The 24,645-nt window shown below is 36.5% G+C and overlaps 1 protein-coding gene across 1 annotated transcript; it reads left to right on the top strand.

Annotated features, from left to right (window-relative positions):
- Positions 1-1,713: 1,713 nt before the first annotated feature.
- On the top strand, positions 1,714-22,599 carry ATP6V1G3 (ATPase H+ transporting V1 subunit G3). Its single transcript, XM_026480710.3, has 3 exons — positions 1,714-1,810; positions 14,190-14,290; positions 20,952-22,599. Exons 1-3 carry the CDS (start codon positions 1,729-1,731, stop codon positions 21,123-21,125), a joined length of 357 nt encoding a protein of 118 aa, XP_026336495.1. The 5' UTR covers positions 1,714-1,728; the 3' UTR covers positions 21,126-22,599.
- Positions 22,600-24,645: the final 2,046 nt, after the last annotated feature.

The raw sequence follows: 24,645 nt of genomic DNA, 5'->3' as shown, positions 1-24,645 counted from the left end.
GTGAGCATCTAATTAAGTACCTTGTTCAAATTATGACAGTCCTATTTGTCTCTTCAGGCTTTTAGGAGACATTCTATTTTCCTATATTGATACAAAGGATTATCTTTTTCACAAGTTCCTTCCTATCCAATTCCACTCCAGTAATCTCATTCCATCTGAATTATCCTTTCTTGATAATTCAAGATTGGCCCTCATTCAGGGAAATGCATGTAGGAGATAGTCAATAAATACTGTTGGTACAAAATTAAAGCAAGTTTCTTCTCGTAATCATGGCTTAACCATTCAGAGAAATCACTGATGATCTCCATTCTTTCTATTACTAGAAAAATACTGATGCCTACAACAAGCCCAACCTGACACTAATGAACTACTCTCCAGTTTGCCTTCACTTCTGCTCCTACCCATTGAAGTGTCTATTTACCAGAGCCATATTTGTTCACATATCTGTTTATTCCAATTACACTAATTATTGTAATTATGCAATAAAAATTAAATTTTATAAACTGATTAAATATCAATGTGGAAAGAAAGGTATTCCTGCGAAAAAGAGCTGTTCCTTTCAGAAAGATTTGCTAAAGATGACATACACATAACATTGTGCTACAGGCATGAACGATGGGGTAACTCTAAACTTAGGGGAAAGTTAACATTAAAACCTTAACAGATTAAGTTCTCAGATAGTTTTACAATTATCTTGAAATCCATACACCTACTGAAAGAAATTCAACCTGGTGCTTATAGGTGAGGCAATTGAAGTGTAGTGAATGGAAGAAATAATATGCGAAATCCCAATTTGCAGACCATTTCAGGAAAAAAAAAAAAAAGCCTTGGCCATCTCAAAAGATTAAGCTTTTCATTTCACATAACAATTTTAGATACATATAAAATTATATTTTATGATTCTCCACTGTGATCAACATTCTCATTTGTCCCAATCACTACTGGATTGTATCAAATCAAGCAAGATGGATTTCACTATACTATCTTAGGAAAACACCCAGTATAAGTACCGAGTAATATAAAATGCATGTTTAGATTATTTTATTTAACCTCAAAACCTACAGTTATAATTTCCCTTCACATTGAGTTTGTCACCACACTAAGATCTCCCTGGAACTCCAGCATATAGCATTACTAAAAAAGCAACACAATGCACCAAAGAAATCTTTTCATTCATATCACCTGAGGTCTACAGAAAGAAAATAATAGATCCCTAGCCCATCTGTGCACAAAGCCAGAAAGTCTCCTTCCTAGTGAAAGGTTAATAAAATTTGCCCTAAACAGATAATTGAATCTCTAGAAACAAATAAAGAAAAAACACTAAAACCAGAACTGCATGGACAAGGAACAAAGAAAGGTCTTGCAAATTGAAAGAAAAATTTAGTAAACATGTCAATATTTCCTGGAAGAAGAAGGAAGCTAATCTTCCAAAAGGTATCTTACTCATTTTTTATTTATTTCTCTCATTTCGCAGTGAAGACTGAATTTGGCTGAAAGGACAAGTTCTCAGCTTCCTCATTTTGATTTAACTTGTTTTTCTGGATTCCACCCTTGGGCTCTCCTTGGGGCCCAGCGATCTGGCCCAGTCAGACCATTTTTAAACAAACACTCATGTTTAGAATTCACTGTTGACACAACAACCTGAGTTATGTGGTGATTTCTAGAAGGATAAATAGATCCACCACTTTCCAGATTTCAGAGAAGCCACCTAACTCGAAGCAGGCTGCCATGACCAGCCAGTCTCAGGGGATCCACCAGCTCCTCCAGGCAGAAAAAAGGGCCAAGGACAAGCTAGAGGAAGCCAAGAAGAGTAAGTCTCCATTCTGTCTGACCTATGAGGGATTTGTCACAAAATGGATCAGGGGGGTGCAGTGAAATGAGCTTGGACCTTTAGGGGCAGGCAGACTCTGGTTCAAACTGGCTCCACCATACTCTCTCAGAAAACTTTGGCCAATTCATTGAAACTACCCAGTCATATATCCCTATGACCATAGTGGGGACGAAATCCTCTAACTCAGAGCCTTTGGAGAGGTCATGTGCTAAATGAAATGATGACGGACATTGAAGTTACAGGGAGACATGACCTTAAGCCTTGTCTCTGCAACTTCCTTAACGTTGCCACGCCTCAGTTTCTCAATATTGTGAAATGATTAAGAGATAGACAACTTCCAGAATGAATCTACTTACTACTGAGAGAATTTGAGCAAATTACTTACCCTCCATACACATCAGTTTCTGTTTCTGTAAAATTGTGATAATTAACAGTCAATAGCTCATTCTCATCCCTCTTTTAATGGCTTTTAATTTCTAATATTTTATTCTCATTTTCTAACTTTTTTATTTAGTCATGTATCTATATATTAGCACAGAATGTTCTCAATAAATGTCAACCCCCTTCCCACTCCCTTTGATATTCACCACAACTATATGAATGAGATGTTACTATTATTTCCACTTTATGTACATAGAAACTGAAGTTCATTATTTGCCAAAGGTCATATTTTAAAAATAGAAAGCACCATGCAGGCACCACATTTAATTCTTACCTTATTTACTCCCCACACCAACTCTTACTGCAAAGATGAAAGGTGATGCTTATGTAAATTATGCAGCTTGCCCAAGGTCACACAGAGGGTAAAGGGTATAAACAAGATTTGGAAGGAGTCTGATCCCCAAGCAAAGATCTTACTTTGTACTATACAAAATTTACATAATTTTTATTATGAATAAACTAACATATTGTAGATCAACAACTCAAATTCAGGTTCCCTGGGCCAAGACCTATATTTTCTCCACTATCTCATTTCATATCACATCATTACTTAATCTATAATAATTTGTGTTATTTACCTTCTTCCTAATTATATGTCTTGCATCTGCAATTCGATTCAAAGTTCAACAAGATAGGGACCATGTTTTAAAAATGTTGCTTATATGACTCTGTGGTTGAATATAGTGACGGAAATAGAGTAGGTAGTGACAAAAGTTTGGTGAAATGGATTGAATGAGATGTGGGAACAATACATTTTAATATTAGCAAGAGAGGAAGCCAGGAGTGAGGCAGTACTCAATCCACTGGGTTTTTGACCACAGGTAAAATCATTTTTCTTTGCTAAGTTGATTTCCTGAGCAGTCAGCAGTGTAGGCACCAGCAACAGCAAGAGGAAGACTCCATGTGGAAAGAGCTAGAAGAGAAAAGGAAGGAGAAGAAATTAAGGCAAACTCTACCTACTTCTCTATTTCTTTTTCTACCATAAACCATGCAAATGACTGCAAAATGGTATGAATGCAGAGTAATTTGATAGAAAACAAAGCAGTCTTGGACCTGCTGGTTGAAGCAGTGTAGAAAACTTCCTTATCTTTTATTCAAATTTCTTTAACCACATATAAAACTTCCAGAACAGAAGATCAACTTATTTTAAGACATTTTAATTATGTTACCTTTTCTTCCTTATTAAGGAAGAAGCAAAATGGCGATATTGGGCACATTAATCAATACTATTGTATGATCCAGATGATCTTTTACCAACTGTGTCTTTTCTCAAAGCCATTAGAGAAGAAAGGCTTTGCGAATCATGCAAGTTGTTTGGAGGAGAAGACCACTCGAAACTATCTAGGCTGAGATTTATGTTTCTATGTATAAGTCATTTAACATCTCTGAGTTTTCTCTTCTTTTTTTAATAGAAATATAAATCATGTGATGTACATAAATATATATATAAGCTATATATATCACATATCTGTATCTATGTATCATAGATATAAAATGGATATAGATATAGATATACATATAGATATAGATATACATATAGATATAGATATACATATAGATATACATATACATATACATATAGATCACATATATATATAAACTTGTTTTCCTTTCCACTAGTGAATGTGCTTTCCTTGGACAATGTTTCTTCAGAAGTCAGGATTGGAAAATATGTATTGTCTTATTTTTATACAAAACGTTCATTTTATTTGCCGGTAACTTAAAGTACTTGTGTACTTTTTCCCTTGGGTCTTCAGTCATAAATATTCAAGCAAATATTCAACCAGTAATAGTGAATACCCAGGCCTTAAAAACATTTCAGAAAATATTTTTCCAAATGTTATTTCCACAACCAACCTCTACCCTCACTTTTACAGAGAATGTCAGTCTGTCCTCCTCGCCTCAGAAAACATAGGCTTTGAGGACAATTTTCACCAGATAGAAGCCATTTTCTTACATTGCTATCAGCAGGTAGCAGTTTGTGGTTACAACTTCAATTATTGTACCCATCATACTTACTTCTTAAGCATTCTATAGTGAAATAAAATACTACCTTTTTTGCCTGGTATTTTGTAACTTCTCTCATTTCACTAGTTTTGTAATTTATTAATTAATTTAATTTAGTAAGTATTTATTGAGTGCCCTCTCTTTCCAAGCCGCTTTGGTATAGACACTAAGGAGTAGACCTAGACTCTTTCTTTAAAATTTCTAGTGAGATAAATGCATAAAGGAGCACAAAAAGGAGAAAGGAATAATGACATGAGAGGTACAGATAACCGTCATTTTTATAAACCCACATATTTCACCTTTTTTTTCCCATAAAGAGATTCATTTGAAAATCTGACATATGAAGGCAGAACCATTTCAAATGAGAACCAATAAATCACAATAGTGAACACCATCATGGGAAGTCTATGATCACTTTCTCTTTCTTAAATCCATTTATTTGAAAGCATCTCAGAAATTTGCACATAGAGTCTCTGCTAGAGGGGACTCCTGAATATATACCTAAAAGAAAGAAAGAGAAAGAAAGGGAGAGGGAGAGAGGGAAGGACGGGGGTGGGGGGGGAGAAACCAGCAATTCACGTTAATCATTTTAGAAAAATGCAAGATTAATAAGGTGGTATATTTATATATTATGCTGCAAAAATATTAATATATTCCATTAAAGAGGACTGCCTCAGATCTCAGTGAAGTTGTTACATAATACAATATAGGGTATAAATGTTTTGCCTTAAGGGATATAGATAAGGGTTTATAGACCTCATAGATCAGGAATTCTCCTGAAGGCTGTTGGGTCTGTGGAAATGAAATATATAGGTCCCTACTATCAAGACACCAGCTACAAGGGAACGTTGTGGCTGAGGTGGGGTGGGGGCAGATTCTGAACAGACTCGGAAAGTTGGAATGTGAAGCAACAGAGTAGAAAAACCATTGGCTTTTTCTTGTTTCTGTGTATAAGTCATTTAGCATCTCTGAGTGTTACTCTTCTTTTTTTAAATAGAAATAGGAGATATATATGATATACATAAATATCGGGTTATATATATGGCCATGATGTTTAGAATCAGAAAACTATACGTAAGATAGAGTGCAATCAAAGAAATGATTTTTATTTTTAACTTACATAATATGTATACTTGTATATTATTATAAGTCATAAAAGTAAAGGAATGAAATAAAAGAGCAGGACAAACCAGTTTCATTTCTTTTTACAACTGCCTCCAGTTTTGGGTCAGCTTTTCCTGTAATGAGGGAGACTTGGACTGCTTCTAGTAGATGGCTGGTAAAACTCAGATATCTGCCTCTCTTCACCGATTACAAGTTAAATTATATTTATTAGGTTTTTTAAAAGATTTTATTTATTTGAGGAAGAGAGAGAGAGAGAACAAGCAGGGAGGAAGAGGGCAGAGGAAGAGAGAGAAAGAGAAGCAGGGAGCCCTATGTGGGACTCGATCCCAGGACCCTGGGATCATGACCTGAGCCGAAGGCAGACACTTAACCGACTGAGCCACCCAGGTGCCCCAATTATGTTTATTAGCTAAGACAAATTTTTTTTTTTTTTTGCAAAATAGCCTTGTTGTTAAGTTAAATTTAGATGGAATCACAGTAGGTTCACACTATTTTAAATTACCTTATTTGAAGTTAACGCCTTTTGCCTTAAAACTTGTTCATCAATCAAAACACAAAAGTGAGCGTGTTGGTCCAAGACATGTTACATTTTTACAGAAGAACATCAGACCTGCCCTGCAGCTCCAGGCATGGGGAATTGAATAACTCCCATCAGAATTAGATTAGAAATTCAAGATACCATCATCAATAGGAGGAACAGAGACGTGTATTTCTCTGAAATATATGACATTTTTACTTGTAGTTATGACTTTTTTTATGAGATCAGTATTTATTCCATTTGCACCCATTGCAAGCTTGGAAAACTCTGCAGCTCTTTTGAGATGCTCAAACGCACGTGACTCCACATCACATAAAGAACGAATTATTTCCAAAGGCGAACCATAGCCTTTCTCACAAATAAACACTCTATCTGTCTACTTTGGCAGCTGCCGAAAATAGCATCTGTGTCTAAGTCAAAATTACAACTTGCATGATGGGATGTAGATCAAAAGGTGTGATAAACAATGTAAATATTCAAATCTGAATATGAGAAACACTGAACAAGCAGGTATATTTAAAATGTTCTAAAAGCAATAGACAATCTTAATAAAAGTGAAGGACGTTCCCAGAACTTTCTACCAAGATAGAAAACGACCAGTGCTTGCTTCCTGGAGCTGCTATGCCTGGTCGCAAATCCAGCTTTTGCCTCCTACTCGGTGGGTGAATTGGCTAGGTTACCTTCTAACCTCACTGTGACTCAGTTTCCTTAGCTTCAAAATGGAGATAACAGTATCCACCTCATGAAGTTGTCATAATTCGCTGAGTTAATGCTTCTAAAGGCCTTAAAACACCACTTGGCACATAGCAGGTGCTCAATAAATGTTAGCGATGAATATTCTTCCACTACTTAATAAAAAGAATTCTGTTGAAAAGTACAGCAAAATAATAGAGTCCCACTGATCTCTTAAGCACAGTTTTCTAGGAGGACCTCATCGAATTATACACAAGTGCAAAATAAATTCTTAAGACAATATTTTGACTATCTACTCTGATAATGTATCAGCTAATACTGCAATGCAGATTCAGTTTTGTGGGTCTATAGGATGCCAGCCAACAATATTTTTTAAATCTGGTAATTGCCTATTTGTTTCCAAATATGTAGATATTCCAAATTATTTAAACAAGCACCTTGATTTGATTTAATAAATTCTTCTCTATGCATATGAATGCTTTGGTTCATGAAGACATGAGTTTTAATAAACTAATAAAATAAAAGTTGTTGTATTAGAATTTCATGGCCCTGTCTCTGTGTGTTTTGTAGGCCTGTAAATTTTTTCTCTTTCTTTACAGGCCACAGACTAATGGGGTATTTGTAAGTATATTGGACTTTCATTTCTTCAAGTGGGTCATATGAAAATAATAGCCACAGAACATTTTCATCTAGTAAGAGCATTTGATTATATCCAATCCAGATCTACACAAACTATGTATGATTTTTTTTTTAAATAAGGAAAATACAAGTACAAAGAATAGCAAAGGAAACACCAAGAAAGCAAAGATATGAAATGAGAGATTAGGTTCAGCAGAGAAACTCTGGAACAATCACAGGCACCAAAAGTCTTTCTGGTGACATTACTTTTTCCAATGCTTGTAGCAGGTGAACAAAATAATAACATTCTTTGAACCATGTTGGTTTTATCATAATATTAATAATCCCCAAAAACCCAGAAAAGCTGTTGTTTCTCTTCTGCATGCTATAACAGAAGCAAAATGATTATTAGTCACAGATAGAAATCTCCAAACATTCCCCAAGTACTCTTTGTTTCCCTACCAAGTCAAGGTAGCCTCTGTCCTGTTTATGCATATTTTTTTGTCAGGTGGCTCATTCATTTGGATACCTACTCTTCCTACTACACTCAGGTATCTGGCTTGGCTTCCAGTGCTCAGTTGACATTGTTGTCTGTTTCTCACCGAGCTCTATATTGGTTTCCAAAGGCTTCTGTAACAATTACCACATACAGGATGGCTTAAAACAATAGAAGTGTATTCTCTCAGAGTTCTGGAGGCCAGAAGTCCACACACAAGGTGAGGGCAGGGTTGGTCCCGTGTGGAGGCACTAAGGGGGGCAGCTGTCTCACGCTGCCGTCCTAGCTTCTGGTGACTGCCAGCAGGTCTTGGCCTTCCTTGGTTTGCAGCTGCATCATTCTAATCTTTGCCTCTGTAATTACAGACCTTCTTCCTTATGTGTCTTCTCTGTGCCTCTATGTCTCTATGTTCAAATCTCGCTCTCCTATAAGGACACCAGCCATCAGCTATAAGCCCCATCTCAAATCAGTGTGACCTCACCTTAACTTGATTACATCTGCAAACACTTTATTTCCAAATAAGGTCATATTCACAGGTCCCAGGGGTAAGGATTTAAACATATCCTTTTGAAGGACACAGTTCAACTCACAACATGTCTTAATTGTCAAATCCACTTGACTATCTTGATCCCATATCTTCTTAGTTCCCCCTTGTAAGTGAAAACTTCTCACAGAAGTTGCCTGTATTCCCTGTGTTTACATTTTTTATTCCATTTTCTCCTGAACCCACTTTTTTTCATTAAAATTTTTTTTGTTCACGTGTAGTTAACATACAATGTTACATTAGTTTCAGGTGTACGATATAGTGATTCAACTTCTCTGTATGTTATGCTGTGCCCACCACAAGTATAGCTGCTATCTGTCACCACACAGTGCTATTACAATATCATTGACTAGATTCTTTATGCTGTGCCTTTTATTCTTGTGACATATTCATTCCATCACTGGAAGCCTGGATCTCCCAATCCTCTTCACCCATTTTGCTTATCTACCCCCACCCCCACTTTGGAAACCATCATTTTGTTCTCTGTACTTGTAGGTCTAATTCTGTTTTTTGTCATTTATTCATTTGTATGTTTTCTTAGATTCCAAATATGAGTGAAATCAAATGGTATTTGTCTTTCTCAATCTGACTGATTTCACTTAGCATAATACCTCTTTAATCAGATTTTTTGTCCCTACAACCCCACCAAAGCTCCCTTTGCCAAGACCACAAACATTGCTAACCCTTTTATTAATTAAATATCTCAGTCACAACTGAATCCCTCTTTTATCTTTGAAGTTCTTCCTTCCTTTGACTTTGGGACACCACTTTCATGGTTGGCTTTCTGTCATCTTTCCAGTCTCTAAAGTTGGGCTCCCAGTTGGGATCTGTTTTCTTCTATGTCTGGAGATACTTCTTATGTGATCCCATCTAATCCCATGGGCACCAGCTGCACGAACGATGATTCCTAACCTGATATTTCCAGCCCTCACCGTTTTCTCAATCTCCAAATTCATGTAAACATCAGCCTTCTCACCATTGCCACTAGATGTTTAATAAGCATCTCAGTTAAACTGCATTTTTAACTCTACTCCCAAAATAAAATGTTGGAGGCACCATTGCGTATCGCTGTCTATCATGCTTATCCATCGACTCTGCCTTCAAAGTATATATAACTTCTTACCAACTCCTCTGCTACTTTACTATTTCCAGCAATCATTAACATTTATCTGAGCTATTGCAGATTTCAAACTGGTCTTCCTATTTCTCCCTTGCGCCTACAATCTATTCTCACCACACCAGTCAAAGAAATCCTTTTAAATTATAGTGTTACGCCACACCTTCACTAAAAACCCTTCATGACTTTAGCATCTCAAGAAACAAAAGCTGTATCATGGCCCAGGAGGTCTATGTGACCCGGTCCCAATGCTACCTCTCTGATATCATTTCCTAACATTCAATCATCTCGTTTGCTTTGTTCCAGCCGTGACAGCATTTTTGCTGTTTCTTGAGCATGTCATATACCCAGGGTATTTGCATTAGCTGTTGCCTCTACTTGGAATGCTCTTCCCCTTTAGATATTTGCATGGTTAATTGTCTTAATCCTTCAGGTCTGTGCTCATATACCACTTCATCCAAAAGACACTACTTACCTAAATTAACACCCACCGTCTCTCTATCCCTTAGGCTCCTTCTTTCTTCTTCTTGGTACTTATTATCTCTATCATATCATACACTACCTGTTTTCTATCTCCCCTTAATGTGTTCAGAATACAAGTTCCATGAGAATCGAAAGTTTGTCTGTTTATGGTTTTCACTGCTGTATTTATAGATCTAGAAACAGCATGTGGCACGTAGAGGATATTCGATAACATTGGTTGTTTAAATGTCTCTTTTTTCCATTCTCTGTAGCATTTGACACTGTTGGCCACATCCTTCTTGAATGTTCTTTGGTTTCCCCTACTTCTCTGACCACTAACTCTCAGGCTTCTCCTGAGGGTCCTCTTCCTTTTCTCATCTCTTGAAAGTTGACATCCTCCCAAACTGAGACCTTAGCTCTCTTTTCTCTTCAGTCTATACACACTCCCTTGGTTTCAGTCCAAACCCCATTGCTATGAAAAGCACCTACACAAACCCAGATGACAGACATGCAGATCTTTGTCTCCATTTCAAAACTTGCTTCTGGATCCAAACTTGTCTGTCCAGATGCTTTCAATACTTCCACTTGGACGTCCTCAGGGAAGCCTACAGAGGCTTTTCTAGTGACAGCCTGAGAACTGTTCCTCAAATGCATATTGTATTCATTGTCTTTGTTCCTAAAAAAAGGTCCCCAGAAATTGGGCTTATTTTCCCAATAATGATAAAAAAATAATCAAATAGCTGTTCTTTGTCAAGCATTTTATTTATATTTTTTCCTAACACATATAATGATTCATTACAGTAGATTATTAAATCTGTTTTATAGATGAGAAAACTCAGGCTCAGACACACTAACTTGTTCAAGGTTACAAGGCTTCTAATATCTCATTTTAGTTGTGCTTAGTGTATAATTTCAATTCTCTTCTGCAATGATAAGTGAAATCCCATCTTCCTCATCACAAAAAGATTCCAGAACCAATTTAACAATCCAGTCAACAGAATAGGGTTCTCTGTGTCTCAAGGGCTTATTTGTATTTGGGTCAATTCACTTGGTGTCTCCTAACCACAAAGCCAGGAAGAGTTCATCCTTGACCATTGACCACCCTCCCCACTTCCACATAGAGTTTAGTTTTAACCTGCCCAAATTGATCTTTTCATTCTTTTCCCACAAATCCTCTGGAAATCAAACATCTTTCCCTCTTTTTCCTTCACACAAAATTTCCTGTAAAATATCTCCATAAGGGCATGCTGAATGTAAGACATGCTTGTATGACAAGCCGCATGTCTAAAAATGAATGGGTTATTAAGGTGCAGCTGTTTGCAAAGAATGTCTAAAAGTATCTTAGAAAGGGTCACCGTACTTTATTCTAATCTCCAAAATGGACTATTTGTCCCCATTGCTGTCCTGCCTAAAAAGTCCATTTAGCTCAATCATTCCCTCCTCAGAAGTTCTTCCCTGGCCTCCCGTGGCAGCCTCCTCTGACCCGCACTCTACATTTCTGAGTTCAGTTGTTTATATTTTTGACTTACCTTAATAACATAAGACATAACATGTTTATTGGGATGAATGGCAAGCAAAGATTGTCTAGAATTTAAGTAATGCTAATTTCCATAAATTTGTGGTTTTTAACTGCCATGGAAGAAACAGAACCAAAATATACGTTCCATTGTTTTCATAATTGATTACATGTATTCTTCACAATTTTATGTGTTTTATATTTTCCTCTTGGAAGCCGGGCATCATGTACACATTTCCAAATTACACTGTATTTATGCCAGCAGGAGGCAAGGACCATATCATATGCATTTCTCTACCCTCTGTTTGTAGCCCTATGCAGAATGTATAGTAGGTGTTCAATAAACATTGAATGAATAATGGATGGACAAATCAAAACCATCCTTTCCTGCACTGCTCTGAAGCTCCTGCTTTAGTAGTAGTTAAAATCACGATGCGTAAGATAACCACATTTTCTAAACCAAACATTAGAACATTTGGCCTCAGAAGCATAGGAATTTGGGGACCAAACATTTGCTGTCATATTTAAAATCTGGGCTGTCCCATATGGTCGCCCCTATGTTTGATACAGAAAGTATTGAGAAATAAGAATATAAACCTAAACGCTGCTTGGGTCACAGCAGCCATGTTTTTAAGGCTTAAGAAGAAAGAGGTATAATACTAAAATTTGGAAATCTTCATAGAGACAGAGAAGCAAGCTAGAGGTTAATATGAGTTGATTGGATGCATGCACTTTGCTTCACCTCGAGTGAAACAGTGGGCTTTAGGCTCTGGTTTCTTCCACTGGATTAAATCAGGTGTAGCATATGCAGACTTTCACACAGCGGCAGCTGCTGAGTCTGTCCAGAAAATGGTTGTGCCAGCAGCGATTTCCCTGTGGCTCTTCTCTTTAATTGAATGAGAACCAGCAGGTGACTGGTGCCATGACGGGGGAATCACAGACACTTGGAGCCAGTCACTGTGTGATGGAGCTAATATACAACCTTTTAAGTAGAGCACTGGATTCTGCTCAGGGATAGAGCACACAGAGGTTTTCCTATAATTATTATTATTATTTTCATATGAGAATTGTGACTTTAAAACCAGTATTTTTACATATTATGTAATTAACATGGAGAGTAGTGATATTTCATGTAATTTATTTTATAAAGTGATTATCTTACAACCCATTATTACTAAGAAAATGTTAATACACTTTAAATATATTAATGTCTTAATGTGAATGACAAGCAGTGATAAGAAAGAGAGCTGGGGATCAAGGAGGAGTTTCCCCTCCTAACATATTGTGTATCTGCTCTGCGAATAGTATGCGTTTGGTTGCCACAAAATGGTTAGAAATGTGGAGAATGAAAGCATCTGTATATACAAAATGGTAATGAGCATTCATTAAGCAGGAAAGAGGTAAGCATTGTTAATGTTCCATTAAGCCTCAAGCATCAGAAGAGCACTATTTTTCACCACATCTTGGATTTATAGGAAGTAAAGACAAAGCTAACTATCTGGTCTGAATGAGGCTTACTTGGTCCTCTTCAAGGACAATAGGCATTAAAAGAGACACGTGTCTATTTATAACTCAGTGGATCTATCTTTATAGAATAAAAGGAACATATATATATAGCCACTAGAAAAGCAACTCATGCCTAGCAGGGAGAGAAATTTAGAAACCATTTACACTCGAATGTTACAAAGATACACAAAAATAAAGGCATATAAAAACATGTACATGGATGACAGAAGTTTATGTTAAGATTTTACTTTAGCTGCTTAGTGAGAATTCACTTATTTATTTCAAAGTCTACACACTATAGCAAACAGTTAACAAAAATTATAAACAAAAGCTTGAGACACTATCAGAGAATGTCAAATAAGCAAAAGAATGAAGGTATTTAACTGAAATTAAAGGACAATAGATTCAGATAAAAAAATTATAATACAGTTCAGAGTTTCTTTCAAGTTTTAATGATCAGAAAGCATTAGGACCTAACCCCCTGAAGGTGGGGGGGGGGGGCAGAGCAGCAATTAATATTAGTCTATAAGCCCCCAAATTTACTCTGGTTGTCAAAAAAAGTCATGTGCTTGGTTAATGACCCCCTCAGCATTGTATTTGTCTGAAACTTTCATCTACATCGCTGTCTGCCGGCTTAAGGCTTACACCTTTGCTCTTAAGAAAAGAAAAGAGAGCTATTTAACTAAATCTCCTGACCATTAAAAACAATTGGTTTTACGGCCACTTTCAAGTCCCCCTCAGAGAAAGCTACTACAAAAAAATACCTACTTTGATGTGCTGTGGGGCTTAATCAGACATTCTAGAGTCAACAAATGCTAAGGAAAAAAATCCCAATAAAATGCTTTAGAAAATTGTGAGTCAGTTTTGATAGAGTCTGAGTTGCCTGTTTGTAGTGCCTTTGGAGATCTGCCAGTGTTAAATGGGACCCAGTTGGTGCGGACTGAAGGATTCCTGGCGGCAAATCAGGACAGAAATTCTGACCAAATAATGTCTTTTCGAATAAGTGACAGCTAAAATCTGTTCTCTGGCTGTTACTGCTGTGAGTAAACGGGCAGATATTTTATTTAAACATGTAAGTGTGAAAGAAAGTTGTCATTCCCATGTTCTGAAAAATCCAATTGAAAAAATAAGGTATTTTTCAATATTGTTTTTAAATGAAGTTTGCCGTTTTAGGAAAATTTATCAAGAAAATAATGTAGACCTCACCTATTTTTTTTTTTTAGAAATCAAATTTGAAGTTCCATGTGTATTTTTTTTTAAAAAATCATTCCTTCTATGCCACTGTTAATATTCAGGAAAAGAGAAGCGATTGAAGCAAGCTAAAGAAGAAGCAATGGCAGAAATTGACCAGTACAGAATGCAGAGAGATAAGGAGTTTAGACTGAAACAATCTAAGGTAAGCAAGAAAGTAAGCACAACTTCTTTTAATGCAGCATAGATTACAATATATTAATATTCAAAAGGTATAGTGCAGAATATCAAGGGAGAAAAATACACTGAATTGACCAGATGCAGTTCAACTAAGCCTGAACATCAAACTAAATCTTACGCATTCTGGAATTACTGACTTCACATTTTCACTTTCAAGGCTTTTTGATTTGCTTTAGAAAGTGTCAATCAATAGCTAATATCTAATATACGGTACCCATTACAAATCATATTTTCAAATATTCAAATTGAAGGGCCTGGTTGAAGCATTATTCCTACCACAGATTACTAACACATTTTATTTAGAAAAACACTTCAGAAAACATATTTTTTTGTCTATCAACGTTCATGACTACAATCAATAAAAATGTTACACACCATTACAGAATGAGTTTGTTAAGCCAAATCTTCTTTGGTGAAATCAAGATTTACAAATGACCAAGGAAGATATTGTTGCATATTACTGAAAAGTCTTCTGGTATTTTTTTTATTATTTTTTTTCAACTGTCTGGCTTCACTCAACAAATCTTTCATGAAAATATTTTTAAAAGGGTTTTTCCTCCACTAGCATTTTAAAAATATCTAGAGTTTACAGTAAAAAAAAAAAAAAGTATATGAAATTTTCAGAACCAACATCCTCCCTTCTGTGTTGCAACATGGACTAAAAAAATTATCAAAATCCATATGTTACAAACTAAAGTTTATATGATATGTTGGTTTTTTGGTTTTTTTCCCACTCAGTAGAAACATACATAAAGGCTGACACTGAGAGATGAACTACAAGCACTTTGGAAATCCCCTTATTCGGAACTTCTATTTTAGTGGGAGAGGATATGGGGCTTGTGGAGGAACCGGTAAATTGAATCCCATGTAGGAAAACTTTTCCAGTGGGCTCTTTCTTTTTTCTTAATTTTCTTTTCTTTTCTTTTCTTTTTTTGAGATTTATTTATTTATTTGACAGAGAGAGAGAGCGTGAGCAAGGGGAGGGGCACAGGGAGAAGGAGAAGCAGACTCCCCGCTGAGCAGGGAGCCCATGTGGGGCTCGATCCCAGGACCCTGGGATCATGACCTGAGCTGAAGGCCGATGCTTAACAGACTGAGCCACTCAGGCACCCCCAATGGGCTCTTTCTTAACATAAAAAGTCCTTCTTTGAATAAAGTGGACCATTCAGCTAAAATAAATTCTTCTTAACAATATTTTTAAAAGGCATCATAAAATCCGAAGTCTATACATGTGTATACAGCCCTCCAGGACTGGCCCTTGGCTAGCTCTCTAACCTGTCAGTTCTGAAAATGTCATGCACTTCCTTTTTACTGTGAACCGCAGATATTTTTTAAATGCTAGTGTAGGGAAAAGCATTTCTTTATATTCTGATGAAAAATTTATTGAAAGAAGCCAGCCAACTGGAAAGGAAACCGTAAGGAAATAGGAGAACACTTTTCAGCAATGTGCAACCACATCTGCTGTGCTCATTTGCAGCCTTTGTCTCTACTTGTTCCATTCCAGCCGTATCTGCCACCCATTCTTCCTCACACTGAACACACCACTGCCCGCCACACCTTTGCACAGGCTATATTTGCTCCCTGCAATCATCTTCTTTTGGACATTTTCATCCTTCTTTGACCTCTGTTCATTTATTAACACTTCTTTCTGATCACCTTATTTAAAATTGTGTCTTTCATTTAAAAAAGAAAGCAATTCCTGGGACACCTGGGTGGCTCAGTCAGTTAAGCATCTGTCTTTGGCTCAGGTCATGATCCCAGGGTCCTGGGATCGAGTCCTACGTCGAGCTCCCTGCTCAGTGGGGAGCCTGCTTCTCCCTCTGCCTGCTGCTCTCCCTGCTTGTTCTCTCTCTCTCTCTCTCTGACAAATAAATAAATAAAATCTTTTTTTAAAAAAAGTAATTCCCCATTATAGCCATGTCATGTATCACTACTAGATACATTATATATTGACATTTTTTACTTACTGTCTATCTTTCCTTCTGAACTATAACACCAAAACGGCAGGTTCTGTGTTTTGTTCTCTGTTACTTTCCCCAGCGATGGAATAATGTCTGTTCCATAGTAAGCACTCAATAAATATTCACTGAAAGAAGGGGTAACTAACATTTCTTCTGGGCCTCTGTCTTTCCTGTTGAGTCCTGTCGTGACCCATGACATATTAGGACCTGAGAAAGTAGTCATCCTTAAGACCAACCAGCATTTATTATTATTGCAGAATATTTCTGATGTACTTATTTCTATTTTAAGTAATAACAAGACTGACTGTAATTTTAGAAAGTAGTTGGGTTAAATCTCTTGAAATATTATTTCTCCAGAAGGATCTCATAAGATATAAATCTGGTTCAGGATATTTGTTCTCTGCTTTGGAAAATAATTAAAACTCCTCACTGCTCTCATAATTAGAGCTCTAAGCCAATTTTCCAGCTAGTTGATCAAAAGCTCACATAGAAAGGTCAACATGTTTAGGCCTCCACTACTTCAAGCATATTGTAAAACCATTAGCACAAGATATTCTTTCCTTGGCATGACCTCCATATGTCAGACATATTGCTATTCCAGTTAAATCTCATCATCATTAACCCAGGGCGAGTAGGAGGTCTGGGAGGAGACCCAAGAAGCCAGTTTTCTGCCTGCTGTGGGTGAGACACCTTGATGTTACTTTTTTTAGTTGTGTCTTAGCTCTTGTTAATGTATGTGTTGTTTCAATTCCCCTGACGTATCAACAGAAGCAGGTATCCCAATGTGAGTTGTTTATCAACAAATATTGTTTTATTAAAGATTTATTTATCCCTTGCTTGTCATTGCTACTGGATATAATTTCTTCTACGAAAGAAGACATTACATTGCCAGAAGGAAATCTGAACAATAGTGGAAACATGAAATCTATTGTTAATGCAAGTAGAAGTTAGATGGGCCGTGAATCTAAACAGAAGACATGAAAATGGCTGCCTGGGGCATATTGAAGACTTTTGTATCTTTAGTCTTTCTTCCTGAATTCATATCATGAAAACATTTTGTTTCCTTGAAACAACCATAGATTAAGAATGCAAAACTGTGTTGTGCTTAGATAGTGGGACCTGAAACTGAAGCTCTGCTTTCTCTGTTTTTTAAAAAAAAAAGTTTTATTTTATTTGAGAGAGAGAGAATGTGGGGGGGGGGGCAGGGGAGAGGGAGAGAAAGAGAATCTCCATGTAGATTTCCCGCTGAGCAGAGTCCAACGCAGACGCAGACGCTCAAACCCACAACTCAGGAGATCATGACCTGAGCCGAAACCAAGAGTCAGATGCTTAACCAACTGAGCCACCCAGGTGCCTCCCTCTGCCTTCTCTTAAACAGAAACATTTGAACAATTTATAAAGAAACGTATTGAATGTTGAATGATTTCACCAATGCCATCAGTCATTTAGCTGTAAATCTATATGCATCATTCTCAACATTGAAGTTTTGAAAATTAACAGGGAGAAGTCCTTAAAGGGCACCCTTTGATGAAATGTGTACTACCTCATGTCACACGATTATCAACTTCTAATTTATATAATGTCCCTAGCATTCGGATAGCTGGCTTCTGCCAACAAGAGCAACAGAATGCAGGTGATCCGTTCTCTGTAATTCCTGGAGTTCTGATCATTCTATTCACTTCAGCAAATATGCACCGAGCATCTACTATGCTTTAGGCAGTGTTTGAGACACTTAGAATACATCAATGGACAAGGCGATTGATCCTTTGTGGAGCTTATGTTCATTCCTTTACTCTCCTGTATGGCTTAAATCAACACTGTCTCCATATATAAAGGTACGGAATTCTTCCTGAAGAAGACCACTTAAGATAGTATATGGTACCAGAGGAGAGGTGGGTGGCTGAAGGGAGTTTAGAGTACACTTACCTTAATGAGCACTGAGTAATACATAGAATTGTTGAATCACTGTATTATGCACCTGAAACTAATATAACACTGTACATTAACTATACTGGAATTAAAATATAAAATAAAGCAAAAAAAAGTATAAAAATATTAAAACAGTATATGGTTGGTCACTGGTATAGTAATGTTTGGGAAACACTGTAGAAATTCAAATTACTGTACATCAAATATACTCAAAAATAATATATTTATTCAGGATGAGACATGGACTATGGGCTACTTTTAAGGTTATTCCAATGTTTCTGAAAGTGTAAAATGGATTAAAAAATTAAAAAACACAAGCAATGCAATCAGTGAAAACTTACAACAATCGCTAACATTTACTGATTATTTGCTCAGTGCTAAGTTCCTTGCTACATACCATCTCTACTATAATCCTTTCAGAAAATCATCATATTGTCTTAGAAAAGCACATGAATACTAATAGTGGTAACTGCCATCTGTGCATTAGACCTGCACTGTCAAAAATGGTGGCTACTTCACATATAGCTAAGGAACACTCAAAGTGTAACTAGTCCATGGGCCGGGGTGGGCCGGGGTGGGGCGGGGTGGGGGAGGGGAGTATTGTAACTGGGTTATGGGCATTAAGAAGGGCACATGATGTAATGAGCAGTGGGTGTTATATACAACTGATGAATCACTGAACTCTACCTCTGAAATTAATAACACACTATATGTTAATTAATTGAATTTAAATAAAATTAAATTAAATTTAAAAAAAGAAATGTAGCTAGTCCCCATTAAGATGTTCTATAAGTATAGAATATATACCAGATTACAAGAACTTAGTATGAAAGACAACGTAATAATTTTTATATTGATTGTACATCAAAATAATATTAAGAATACATTAGGTCAAATAAAATATATTATTAAAATCAATTTTGCCTATTTCTTTTTACCTTTTTAATGTGACACTATAAAATTTAAAATTACTTCTATGGCTTGTTGGGGCACCTGGGCGGCTCAGTCGGTTAAGTGACTGATTGATTTTGGCTCAGGTCATGAGCTAGAGCCCTGCGGTGGGCTCCGCGCCCAGCAGAGAGTCTGCTTGAGCTTCTCTCTCTTCCTCTGTTCCTCCCCCTACTTGCGCGCTTTCTCTCTCAAATAAATAAATAAAATCTTATTAAAAAATTACTTATATGGCTTGCTTTGTGGGTCATGTTACGTTTCTACTGGACAATGCTGAAATAAAGAGCCTAAGGTTGAAATGAACTTTTCCAAAGTCCTACAGGATAGTTGCATCAATCTAATCTAATAATAGCTATTTTTAACACTGCTCCAAAGAAAAACAGATGATAATTTTATAATAGTTTGTTTTATAAATTTTCCAACATAAAGACATTGGATTTAAGACTTTTTTTTTTTTTTTGGTAGAATCTCACTTAAGATAGTGGATTTAGAGGGAAAAAAAAGATTTTGGTAAAATTATTTTGGTAAGTAGTTCTCTTCCATTTTTAAACTTCCTCCTAGAAAGGGAAATTCAGTCCATATGTCTCTGCTCCTTGTATTCTCACTTATCAGAATGTTATTTTATAAAAGTTATTTGATGTCTTAGAAGCTAGATTTCCTTAAGTGATTTTCTTTGAACTGGGAAGCCCTTATGGCATGGAGTATAAACAGAAAAGAACTTGAAACTGATGACCTCAATCACATCTGAGTTCAAGTTTAGGACCCAGAAAGATAATTCGGATTCTAGAATTTAGAATAGTCTAAGGACCCTGAAGTAGAAGTCAATCATGAGTGGAGTCTCTAGGATTGAACTTCTGTGCGTAAACACTCACAGAAGAGAAAAACAAACAAAAACCAGCTGTGTCGCCTTAACAATACTGTTTAAGAAGGGCTGAGTTTACAGAGGAGATAAATTAGGAGCTGACTGCTTAGCAAAGGATAACTTTGCAAAGGGTTTCACTGCAGAATCCCTTTAAATTGGCAACTCCCCTGGTGAAATTATATTTTGGTCAAATCTCTTCGAGATAATGGGGAATACTGGGAAACCCTGCCAATGAGAGAGCAACCAGAAAGATATGTTAAACTGCATCTAAAAATATGATGTAACCAAATGGACAAATATATCTTAAGTTGAAAGAAATTCAATTTATATCAAAATTTTCAAAATTATATCTATTACCCAAAAAGAGATACCTGTGCATGTCAAAGTATTTTACTGGGCATGTTCTGTTGTGGCTTATCTTCCTGAAAAACAATGATTAGTTCAGATAATTATATTTTAAAAATTGACAAAGCTGTTATTTGTTCTTTAAAAACCAGCAAAATGGGTTTAATGACGTCTTTCAACTTTATTTTCCAGACTTTTAATTCAGAAAAGTAAGCCATAGGGAAGATACAGGGACTGAATTGAAACTATTACAAATACATGAAAAATGTGGTACATGAAAAAACTTCTGAGTATGGAATAATGATTGTGAACGTGCCTTCAATTTGTACTGTGTGGAGCCCAGCCTCAAAGTAGGAGTAACGGAGCATGGCTACCTGTCATTCTTTAGGAACGTTTATCCATCCCACTTATGGTATTGGTGATTGCATCCATTCTCTGAGAAAGTTCTGGAAAAATAATACATCATGTGTACACCATAGAACAATCATTAATAAATAGGCCCAAATGAGTTTAACTAGTAAAACAATTAGACTTGAATATGATACAGAGTGTGGTGAATTCTGTCTGTTTTATTTTGTTAGGTAATGGGCTCTCAAAGTAATCTCTCAGAAGAAATAGAGGAGCAAACACAAGGGAAGATAAAAGAACTGAATGGAAGCTACAACGAGTACGTGGAAAGTGTGTTGAAACAGCTTTTGAACATTGTTTGTGATGTGAAGCCAGAAATCCATGTAAACTACAGAGCCACCAACTAAATGTGCGCCCTACTGTTCAATAGATGGTATATACGTGCCACCTCGTTGCTATGGCTTCATGTTTCTACTAAGAAACTTGAAATGTAAATCTTAAATTTACTAGACATCTACAGATTTCAATGTGACATAATTCACACAAGAGCACTGAATTTAAAAGCAAACAAACAAAAAGTTGTTATATCTTTCTTGGTAACAGGCATGACTTGTCATTTAACGTGGAAATAAATCAAGCATGCAGAGTAACATATTCTTTGACACTTGGCAGAAAAACATGAACCTGGCCACTTTTTAGTGAGTATGTGGTTTAAAAAACAAAGTTTCTTTTTAGCAATTTACAAAGTTTTTTCTTTGTTTTAGTTGTTAAAAGATCATTTTTAAAGGAAGATTTATATCGCATACAGGTATAAAATGAACAGATGTCAAAGATTTTATTTAAGTCATTAATCAAAGAAGAAACCAGTAAGATGCTACCCCTAGTTTAAAGAATAGTAAGAACATCACAGAGAGAGAAATGATAGATGATAGATAGATAGATGATAGATAGATAGATGATAGATAGATAGATAGATAGATAGATAGAGATGATAGAGAAAGAGAAATGGATTGGTTATGTGACCATCCTTTCTGCCTGCCTTCAACTAACCAGATATTCTTCTCTTCAACTATTATTTTTTAAAAGAAAAAAGTGAATGGTAATTAAATAAGCTGCTCACATAGAGGTTTAGGTTTAAAAACAAACAAACAAAAAAAACCAAAAAAGGTCCCAGGGGATGTTATGTGTTGTGTGTTATGAACTAAGTGTTTGTGTCCCCCGCAAAATGTATATGTTGAACTCTAATCCCCAGGGTCATGGTATTTGGAGGTGGGCCTTTTCATAGGTAATTAAGTCATGGGGGTGGAGCGAATCCAGTCATTCCATGACTGGAATTCGTGCCCCTATAAGAAGAGGCCAGAGAGTTAGTTCACTCACTCTCTATCCTGTGAGGATAGGAGAAGTTGGTAGTCAGCAACGTGGAAGAGGGTTCTCACCAGAACCTGACCATTCTGGCTCCTTGATCTCAGACTTCCAGCCTCTAGAACTAAGAAATATAAATTTTCTATTATTTATAAGCCATCCAGTCTGTGTGGCACTTGGTTATATCAGCCCCCCAAACGGATACAGAGAGTATGCTGTTAGCCCAGCCATCTAAACAGCAATAGCAAAATTCTTGTTAAGTACCAAGCACTTTACATTCCATGTATCATTATCTCTATCCCACTGTGGTGGGTGTTGTCAGCATCCCTGTTTTACAAAATGGGAAATAAAAATTAAGGAATGGCTTGGAGTTGCTTGAGTAACAGTGACAGAGGACTTCCCGTCTGGCCAAGGATTCCAGTGTCCCCACCCTTCATTACTTACAAGGCTACCTCCATGAAAAGTTTCTATATTTACATCATTAAGAATCCTGAGTACTCTGATTTTCCAGTACTATATGCAGACAAATTTTAATTCCATTCTAAACAAAATTTAATTGGTAAATTTTAATTGGTACCAAACTATTCATATATTCAATTCCAAATATAAACTGAAATTATTCTAATTGGTCATCGTTTTAGATTACTCCAAATTAGATTTAGATTTCCCTCTCCAGACAAAATTAAAACTTTACCACAGAGTTTTAAATATGAGAAATTTTCAATTTTATATTGATATTCAGCAAACAGAAGAAAAACGTAATGTCATTTGTTCTTCCCAACTTTTTGAGCAGGGAAAACCAAACAGGTTAGTTTGTGTTAAATCTCTCTATTTGCCAGAAAGACAACTGATGATCTAATTAGTGACCAGAAGGGTAACAACTTTTCTTAAGAACAATGTCCTTTAATATTGAGGGGGGAAGGAGGTAAAGCATCAAGTAAAATTGCCTCCCTAAAATGAGGACAAAAATACTGATTTGAAGGGGTACATGCACTCTGACGTTTATAGCAGCATTATCAACAATAGCCAGATTATGGGATGAGCCCAAATGGCCATTGACTGCTGAATGTTTAAGGAGAGGTGACATACAATGGGATATAGCTCAGCCATCAAAAAGAATGAAATCTTGCCATTTGCAATGACATGTAGGGAGCTGGAGTGTATTATGCTAAGTGAAATAAGTCAATCAGAGAAAGACAAATACCATATGATTTCACTCACAGGTGGAATTTAAGAAACAAAACAGATGAACATAGGGAAAGGGAAAAAGAGAGAGAGAGGTGCAAACCATAAGAGACTCTTTATTATAGGGAACAAACTGAGGGTTGATGGCCGGGAGGAGGGTGGTGCACACTGTGAAAAAAAATAAATAATGAAATAAAGTAAAATAATGTGATAAAATAAAATAAGGACAGCCATGAAGGATATCCATTTCGACACAGATTTGGAGAATTTGATTACATCTACAGAGGTGAAATATGTAAAACAATGAGCAAAACTGCACATTTGAAAAATTGTCATGTGAAAAGATAATTCTAAAAAACACAGCCTTGTGATTTGCCTTAAATATTTGATCTCAAAAAAAAATGTCTTAAATATCTTATCTCATGAAAACCATCAAGATTGTCAATTTCTGGATAGGAAAAGCTTGAATACATATCTGGAACACATTCCTGAGCCTACACAGGAGATAGGACGGTTTTTTAGGCTTAAACGCAATAGAAATACACTAAAATCAGTGTTCTCAGCAGTGAAGCTGCTACCACGGCCAGAAGAGAGTGATAAAGACTGGGGATCAATATGCCGTGTGACTGGTCCCAGCTGTGCCCCACATTCTCTATGTCCCATTGGCAAGTTCTTCAATCTAAATCCCAGATTCCTTTTAATGTTTTAGTAGACCAAATGGCATTCAACTAAATGATCTCTACAGGCCCTTTAATATTCAATTCTGCATACTACATCATACCATTTGTAAAAATCAGTATTCACAACTTGTATTTTTCTCATGCACTTCTGTAGTATTTGTTAATTTTTTTAATGACCCCACATCTATTCTAAACACTTGAAGCATTTCAGAACTTCTCCCCAAAGTGTGCCACTTTTGGCATGTGGACTGTTTTGAGCTGAGGGCAATCCAGACCCAGCAGGCTCAAGAAAAACTTTTACCTCTCCCTCAAGCTACCTAAAAGAATTTGGGTAGAGGACCTAGCCCAGAAAGAGAATTTTACCAAGAGATAACTTCTGTATCTGAATACTCTATCTGTATGGCAGGACAAACGTCTAATTACCAAATATCTGCTCTTTTTCTTATCCTGTGACTCCCGTTCTTCCTTTTGCAGCCCCAGGTCCTTATCTCATGCCTTAGTTCAAGATGGCATTTAAGGGGCGCCTGGGTGGCTCAGTTAGGTAAGCATCCACCTCTTGATCTCAGCTCAGGTCTTGATCTCAGGGTCATAAACAGTTCAAGCCCTGCCTTGGGCTCCACACTGTGTGTGGAGCCTACTTAAAAAAAGAATTTAAAAAAAAAGATGGTATTTAAGCTTCAATTGTCCCACTATCCCTGGG

The sequence above is a fragment of the Ursus arctos genome, unplaced genomic scaffold, assembly GCF_023065955.2.
Source record: "Ursus arctos isolate Adak ecotype North America unplaced genomic scaffold, UrsArc2.0 scaffold_2, whole genome shotgun sequence".
NCBI classification, from domain to species: Eukaryota; Metazoa; Chordata; class Mammalia; order Carnivora; family Ursidae; genus Ursus; species Ursus arctos.
This window is presented reverse-complemented; position numbering and strand designations above follow the sequence as displayed.